This window comes from Phyllobates terribilis, unplaced genomic scaffold (genome assembly GCF_046119375.1).
Source record: "Phyllobates terribilis strain yellow unplaced genomic scaffold, ASM4611937v1 Scaffold_12__6_contigs__length_324123572, whole genome shotgun sequence".
Classification (NCBI taxonomy): domain Eukaryota; kingdom Metazoa; phylum Chordata; class Amphibia; order Anura; family Dendrobatidae; genus Phyllobates; species Phyllobates terribilis.
The window spans coordinates 251,549,710-251,558,445 of NW_027362772.1; the positions used below are offsets into that span (position 1 = coordinate 251,549,710).

An 8,736-nucleotide genomic window follows, 5' to 3' on the forward strand; every position below is an offset into this window, starting at 1 on the left:
TGTGAAACCCTTGTATAACTCGGCTGCAAGAAACTAAGACAACCCCTTTAATCTCTTTTTCGGGACTCCGGACCTTGCGTTCTCACCAGCTACACTCCTTCTGCAACCGCCGAGCTAAACCAATTTTAGCTTAGAGTCTGTCGGAGGTAGTAATGGTACAAGTTTCTTTATTTTTCCCTTTTTCTGGTTTCGGTTGGGGATACAGGGCTCAATCATCGCCCCAGTTACCCTACATTCAGAGATCTGGCCAGAAAATGATAATCTCTGCCGCTGTCACTGTGTCCTGATACTTGAGCTGATTCTCTTCTTCCTAGGAAATCGTTGTTGGGAGCAATATGGACAAAATCTACATTGTGATGAACTATGTGGAGCATGATCTGAAAAGCCTCATGGAGACCATGAAACAGCCTTTCCTACCAGGTGGATGAATAGATGGATTTATTTATGTTGATTTTTTTTTTAATATATTAATTTGTAACTTGGGAGATCTTGTTCCCAATGAATGTCTGTCCCTGCAACCAGATCTCTTAATGGTGGCCATTTAATTTTATACCTTCCTGAATAACGGTGGCCTCTGTACTGGAGGCTGTAGTCATCTATCACTGATGTCCTCCATCTATTGAGGCACTAAATCTTCCACCTTTCAGTCCTGATACAAAACTGGAACAAGTTTTTAAAAGTCCTAAACTTCTCAGAACTGGAATGAATTCCTAAAAACTCTTGAACATGAATTAATCGCTCCAGCAAGTTCCTCTCTTCTTTTTCCAGCCGACGTCTGTTACTTATTAGTACAGAACAGATTATTCCAACCAGATTTTATTTTAGGAAAGAAAAAAAAATCCAATATAAAACCCTTTTCCCCATCTCTTCCCTCCGCAGGTGAAGTGAAGACACTTATGATTCAGCTGTTAAGGGGCGTCCGACATCTCCATGATAACTGGATTCTTCACAGGGACCTCAAGACGTCGAATTTACTGCTCAGTCACGCTGGAATATTAAAGGTACGGCTTCTGCCTCGTCTCCAAAGTGGCACGGTACTACTAACACAGCAATCAGACCTCCACCAATTGGTGACATATCGCAGTAATTAGGGGTTTCAGGGTCGGACGCTGCTTTTTATGGAGTTCCCTGATGTGTAGATGGAGAGGGAAACCTTGATAGCAAAGTGCAGAAGTGTTTTATATCAGACATAAGGTGCAGACATTGCTTTTGTTTTAATCCATTTATTGTAATAATATTTTAGAAGTGCTGGTATATGACATCCGTCTATTTTTTTTTCATAATTCATTAAATTTAGTTGTGCTTTATTTTTTTATTTTAACAGGTTGGAGATTTTGGTTTGGCTCGTGAATATGGCTCTCCTCTAAAACCTTATACCCCCATCGTGGTCACCTTGTGGTATCGAGCTCCAGAGCTTCTGCTTGGTGCTAAGGTATATATTACGAAGAGACTGATGGACTTTGTCACCTTTACAACCATTTTTTATTAGTGTAATATATCTAAAATCAGACAAAACAGCTCTGTAAACTCTACATAGTACACCGCCGCTTCTTACTAATCTGCCGGACATGGGTTGGTAAGCGGCAGGATCGGACTACACAGGGTTTGTGGTAGTTTGCTCTGTGGAGGTACATACATATGTCAGCATTGTTTGCATGCTTCCATTAATAAGCATTAAATAAAGTGGATTTGGTTTTCAAGTCTTTTATAATTTCATTATTTTCTTGCCAGGAATACTCCACAGCCATAGACTTGTGGTCCGTTGGTTGTATATTTGGAGAACTTCTGACCCAAAAGCCGCTCTTCCCAGGAAAATCTGAGATTGATCAGATCAACAAGGTCTTTAAGGTAAAGTTGTTTTTTTTTGCATTTGTTTGAAATATACCGTATATTCCGGCGTATAAGACGACCTGGTGTATAAGACGACCCCCCTACTTTCCTGTTAAAATATAGAGTTTAGGATATATTCACCGTATAAGACTACCCCTTTTCCAACGCATACCAAACACCGGTAAAAATTAAAAAAAAACAGATTTGAATTTAACATGGTCCTTTTTTAATTTAAATTCTTATGACATGCAGGTATATAGCAGGAAAACTGTCACTCATAAACATATTAAAATAGGGGGGACCCCATGTCATTTTTTGGGGGGGTCCCCCATTCTAATAGCTAGTAAAGGCTAGGTATTCAGCTGGGGGCTGATATTAGTAGCCTGGGAAGCTCCGTGGGTATTACCCCCTTCCCAGACTTCAAACATCTGCCCCAGCTGTCTGCTTAACCTCCGCTAGAGACTATAATGATGGGGGATCCCACGCCAATTTTCTTTTTAAAAAATCCTTTATTTTAACACTAAATGACAATTGAGGGGTTAATAAAGATGCAGTCCCTAAATTATTAATTTTGTAATTAATTTTTCCCAAAAATGTTGACGTGGGGCTTCGCCATATTTTTGTGTCCAGCCAGGTACAGCAGGCAGGAACGGGCTGCCCCCAACCACCAGCTGCCTAGTTGTACCTGGCCGGACACAACAATATAGGGAAGCCCTTTTTTTTTTAATTATTTCATGAAATAATTAAAAAAAAAATACGTGGGGCTTCGCCCTATTTTTGTGTCCAGCCAAGTACAACTAGGCAGCTGGGGGCTGGAATCTGCAGCGCAGGGAGGCCCAAGCTTTCTGGGCCCCCCCCGCTGCAAATTGCAGTCCGCAGCCGCCCCAGAAAATGGCGCGTTCATAGAAGCGCCATCTTCTGGCGCTGTACCCAACTCATCCAGGGCCCTGGTGCGGTGGCTCACTGGGTAATAAAGGGGTTAGGGCCAGCTTGGCATTATCAGCTGGCCCTAAGCCCGAAATTCATGGGGTCACGCCAATATTAGACATGACCACCATGAATTTCTAGTAAAGTAATTAAAAAAAACACAACACCCAGAAAAAAGTCCTTTAATTGAAATAAAGACACAATTTTTTAATGTTCTAAATTAAACCATACTTACAGTCACGCCCATTCCAGCTGAAGCCAACGATCTCCTGCAATAAAAGTAAAATAATAAAGCAACCTCATCCTTACCTTTCCATGGTTCCCAGGACCGGTCCAGCTCTGCTACATTCACATGACAGGCTGCACCGCAGCAGAACGCTGCCGTTCAGCTTGCCATGCGGCAGACACTGAGAAGCGCAGGCATGCTTGTGCTCCTCAGTGTCTGACTGTGACGGCATCCAGATGAGCCGAGATCATGTCCAATGAACTCGGCTCACCTCATGCACGTCACTGACAGCGTGGGAAAATTCTCCTGCTCCCCGCATGCGCAGTAGAAGTTTCCCACGCTGTCAGTGACGGACGTCCAGGAGGTGAGCTGAGTTCATTGTCGGCTCATCTGGATGTCGTCACAGAGAGACGCTGAGCAGCGCAAGCATGCCTGCGCTTCTCAGTGTCTGCGGGATGACAGGCTGGATGGCGGCGTTCTGCTGCGGTCCAGCCTGTCATCTCGATGTAGCAGAGCTGAAGCTGTCGTGGGAACCATGGAGAGGTAAGGATGAGGTTGCTTTATTATTTTTCTTTTATTGCAGGAGATCGCTGGCTTCAGCTGGAATGGGCGTGACGGTAAGTATGGTTTAATTTAGAGCAATAAAGATTTGTGTCTTTATTTCAATTAAAGGACTTTATTCTGGGTGTTTGTGTTTTTTTTAACTTTGACTATGGGGTTAGTAATGGGGGTGTCTTATAGACGCCTCTCCATTACTAACCTGGGCTTGATGTCAGCTGGCATTATAAGCTGACATCAACCCCAGCCCTATTACCCCCTGCCACCGCTACAGGGCAGTGGGAAGAGCGAGGCTAAGTGCCAGAATTGGCGCATCCTATGAATGCGCCATTTCTGGGGCGGCTGACGGCTGGTGTTTCTAGCCTGGGAGGGGGCCAATATTCATGGCTCCCTTCCTGGGCTATTAATATCAGCCCCCAGCTGTCTGCCTAGCCTTTGCTAGCTATTAAAATAGGGGGGACCCCACGTCATTTTTTTGGGATCCCCCATTTTAATAGCTAGTAAAGGCTAGGTATTCAGCTGGGGGCTGATATTAGTAGCCTGGGAAGCTCCGTGGGTATTACCCCCTTCCCAGGCTTCAAACATCTGCCCCAGCTGTCTGCTTAACCTCCGCTAGAGCCTAAAATTACGGGGAACCCCACGCCAATTTTTTTTTTAATAAATCCGTTATTTTAACACTAGATGACAAGTACAGTAACCAACACTGTCACTGTACTTCATATATATGTGACTGACATGTTTCTATCTATCTAATCTATGTGTGAAGCTCTATTCTGTCTGTTATAAATTGTCGGGTACCGCTGCTGAATTGCCGGCCGGCTTTCTTAAAGAGACGGTGCACGAAAACACTATTATTTGTTTTAATAAATCCTTTACACTAAATGACAAGTACAGTAACCAACACTGTCACTGTACTTCATATATATGTGACTGACATGTTTCTATCTATCTAATCTATGTGTGAAGCTCTATTCTTTCTATTCTAAATTGTCGGGTGCCGGCTTATGCCGCTGCTGAATTGCCGGCTTTTCATATATTGTCACAGAAGCGATGCGAACTTCCCTGCTCCGGACACAGCGCAGCGCTTCTGTGACAAGTGAAAGCTGTCGGCACAGAAGCCCTGCGCTGTGTCCGGAGCTGGGAAGACACTGCGATGTGTCAGTTTCAGCACAGAAGCGCTGACTGTCTGGACCTACCGCCGCCGTATTTTAACTCCCTCCACCTTATATTAACTCCCACATGGCAGGGATACGGCCACGGCAGCTTATTAACACCCCCAGAGTATCCCCGCATGTCAATTTCTGAAAGTTCAAAAGCATTACCGGCGTATAAGACGACCCCAGACTAGACAGAAGATTTTTCAGTCTTCAAAAGTCGTCTTATACGCCGGAATATACGGTAAGTATTATATAAAGGATCACAAGATAGGTGTAATGGCAATATCGCAGTATAGGGCACTTAAGCAGCAGCGCTCCGCCGCTACTACTGTCAGTGCACAGCAAAGAAGTAAAAAGGTATACGAACAAAATAATGCATGTATCACCAATAGCGCAATGTAATGTGGATACAGGACACAAGGTGGTAATCTGATCACTAATAGTTCAGGGAGAATATCTTAGGCAATTGTGTTGATGCTGGCGGCCAGTCCACACTTTCGTCTCGGCTTCCACATTCACCGCTATGGAAGCCTAGAGAGTCCAAACTGCTCAAAGTGCCTGGAGATGATCTGTTGGGAAGAATTACTGTGTGAGAAGTATTATCTCATGTGTCTGTATTACCGATGCTCCCAGCTCTCCTGGATCCTGTATATAATGATCAGTCACTTGTACCTTATTTCTTTTCCAGGATCTTGGAACCCCAAGTGAGAAGATCTGGCCCGGTTACAATGAGCTTCCAGCCATAAAGAAAATGACCTTCTCTGAATATCCTTACAACAACCTCCGAAAGAGATTTGGGGCTCTGCTGTCAGACCAAGGATTTGACCTCATGAACAAGTAAGTATTTCACGGTTACATATGATATTGGTCTCCATTTATAGTGGAAGGAATCATTAGAAGATGGCTGTCACTAGGTCCTCTATCCCCCAGATAATGTTGTGTTGTGTCCCCCCAGGTTCCTGACCTACTGTCCTGCAAAACGAATCACCGCAGAAGACGGCTTAAAGCACGAATACTTCGGTGAGACCCCTCTGCCAATCGACCCGTCCATGTTTCCTACATGGCCGGCAAAAAGTGAACAGCCGAGAGTGAAACGTGCCACAAGCCCTCGCCCCCCAGAGGGTGGACTCGGATACAAGGAGTTGGTAAGCTTCTCCATCCAGGGCTTACATTCATTAGTGCAGTTCTTCTGCCGCAGGGGAGGATGATGCAGCATTAGACCCCTGCTAATATTAATAGTGGGAGCATTAATGTGGACGTTAGGAATAATGTGCAGAGCCAAAATCCGCATCAAACCGCACAGATTTCATTGTGGAAATGCCATGGATGTGCTACAGCCCAGCAAAGAGTGAAATAAGCAGTGTCAGCGAGCGAAAATTATACACCACAAGTCCGCTTAATGCTGTGGATTTTTCATGTAGCTCATGGATGACATTTGGTAAAATCTCACCCAAAATGATCCGACTGTTTAATTTAATCTATAATATGCTGCAAATTTCCACATTTGCTACGTGGAAATTTATAGTAAATCTGTTCTCTCTTTTGAAGGAAAAGCTCCCGGTGTTTATGCCATAAGCATTGATGGAGGCATAAAACACTGTGTGTACAGGGCCTTATTATACCACTTATCTAAGGCCACATAATGCATCCGATTACTATACATGGCCACATCTATGATACTCTTTACATTCTGTGCTTCTTCCATCGTCATCTTCTCCTCCGTTTTATTTCAGGGTGACGATGATCTCAAGGACACAGGGTTTCACCTTACCACCACCAATCAGGGGGCATCGGCGGCCGGGCCGGGCTTCAGCCTCAAGTTCTAAGTCTGCTGGAAATGGAATAGACTTTGGTTTTCCAATTTTAAAACAAATATTAATGACAACGAGGATTCAAGTCCCCGAACCATCAACACTGTACAATACAGACGTGTCCACCGGTACGTCACATCATGAACGTTTTATCCCAGTGGAGGACCATTGCACAGGAGCAGGGACTGGCGTCTTGGACGTATTTATTTTTCACTATTGTATATTTGTAGAAATAAAATGCAATTTTTAATTGTTTAAATCCGCTTTCTTTCTAACAAATTTCACCTAGTAGGGGCACAGGTTCAGGTCTTATGCTGTGATATTAGAAAGCTCGAAACAGATGAAAGGTCTGCAGCCTGGCCCATAAGGGAAAATCCTCCTATAGGGCTTACAACAATGGGCTGGCGGATATCGTTTGACAAAAGACCGTTTTACCAACAGCGCCTAGTTAGATTCCAGCTTTTATGATTTTTCAGAGTGTATATGTTTTAAAGAACCCAGCCGGCTACTCCCAGCACCCCTGCAGGTGATTGACAGGTCTCTCACTATGGGAATGACCTGTCAATCACCTCCAGCAGCGCTGGGAAGAGCCGGCTGGGGGCAGCACCAGACTAGTTCAGCTGGAGAATATTTTATTTGTGGATAGTTTCAGAGTAAAATATACCAGACTGCAGTCGTGCAGCTTCATGCTACCCTCAGTTAGGGCAACATGAATTAGTTGACAGGTTCTCTTTAAAAAAAAAAAAAAAAAACACTGAGCTTTTACTCTCCCACAGCTGCCTCTCTACCACTGCCTCTGGTCGTTGTGGACAGGCTGCAACAGTGATGTCACTACTACAGCACATGACCGCTGCAGCCAATCACGGGCTTAGTAGTTTTTGTGCCATCTACACCGCTGAGTTCAATGATTGGCTGCAGCGGTCATGTGTTATACTCGTGATTTCTGCATGTCAACAAAGTTACGGAGCAGCGGAGGGTGAATAAATACTGATTGAGCCGTATTTTTATATTAGACAAGTGCATGGAGGTAAAATGGTAATCCCACAAAACCCTTTTAAGCGAGGAAGATGGCAGTCCCAGGGGCCTTTATTAGTCCACTAGCTGACCTGGCAGTCCATTGCCACCGTGGGGGCAACAGATGGTCACTTTCTGTCTTAACGCTTAGGTGCAAAAGTCACTTGACAGAAGGGGTTAAACTTTGAGTTTTCTCCGATCCCAGTAGATGCAGGCAGGTGTCAGCTGTATGACGCAGCCGCCCCTAGCCATGTATACAGGTGGGGTCGGCTCTTGACTCCATCTTAATTACTTTTGTTGCAGGTGACCTTTACAACCCACGTACACATTAGATTAGTGTTGGCTGATATCGATGGGTTCGGTCTACACTGATCATCGGGGAAGATATCAGTTGGACATGTCTGATTTCGGACTACCGATCACTTTGTTCTCCTGGAGATAAGCCTTTGTTAGAGATGTTTCGCCATCAGCTTTTTCAGAGGAGCGCTCCTGTGTATGGGAGAGATGGCGGTCGGCCAGAGCATCATTCTCTAATGTGTATGGCCAGCTTTAAGGCCCTATACAGATTAGGTAATTGTCCCTATTACCCATACACAGGAACGTTCGGCTTGGCGCTCCAGTAATCAGTGACAGCTGCTGCTGGACTCTTCTGTTATCAGATTCTTCGTGCAGAACTGAAGGGATCGCCTTTGAAATTGAGCAAGCCAGATCCTTCTCATCACCGACATCTTCTGTCGGGAGACCCCCATACATACTGCTGACTTTACTGTAAGGTGTATAGGGGCCTTTACTTGTGTATATGTTGCTCAGCCAGTTATTGGTTCACAGGGGATTTCAGGTTTGGGAGCCATTATGACCCCTGTCCCCCATTATTCTGCTGATCCAGCACTAGATACAAGCGACGCCAACGAAAAATACGATCAGAACCCACAACAAAGACCCCGGACAATGCTGGAGGCAGATGCTTAATGCCGACTCTGCAGATTCTTTATAGATCTTCTGATCCACACAAGGAGTTTATTTAATGAGTCACGCTGCGAATCGGGGAACCTCGGAAAGGAACGCGGATGGGAATATGTAACCCTTTAGTGGTTTAGTGGTAGACAGCATGTGTGTTAATTCATTTGATTTTTTTTTTGATAGATCGCACTTTTACGGACACATCAATACCACATTTTTTTTTCTTCATTTTTTAAAAAAGGAAAAGGCTAGT

The 8,736-nt window shown here is 44.5% G+C and overlaps 1 protein-coding gene across 4 annotated transcripts in view; it reads left to right on the plus strand.

Annotated features, from left to right (window-relative positions):
• Positions 1–6,768, plus strand: part of LOC141172519 (cyclin-dependent kinase 11B-like) — a 57,243-nt gene extending 50,475 nt beyond the window's left edge. For all 4 annotated transcript variants that reach the window (XM_073656822.1, XM_073656824.1, XM_073656823.1 and 1 more), the window contains 7 exons: positions 315–420; positions 880–1,001; positions 1,325–1,432; positions 1,732–1,848; positions 5,387–5,535; positions 5,654–5,843; positions 6,432–6,768. In XM_073656822.1, the coding sequence (XP_073512923.1) occupies positions 315–420; positions 880–1,001; positions 1,325–1,432; positions 1,732–1,848; positions 5,387–5,535; positions 5,654–5,843; positions 6,432–6,524 (885 nt within the window). In that variant the 3' untranslated portion in view covers positions 6,525–6,768. The remainder of the gene's footprint in view (positions 1–314; positions 421–879; positions 1,002–1,324; positions 1,433–1,731; positions 1,849–5,386; positions 5,536–5,653; positions 5,844–6,431) is intronic.
• Positions 6,769–8,736: the final 1,968 nt, after the last annotated feature.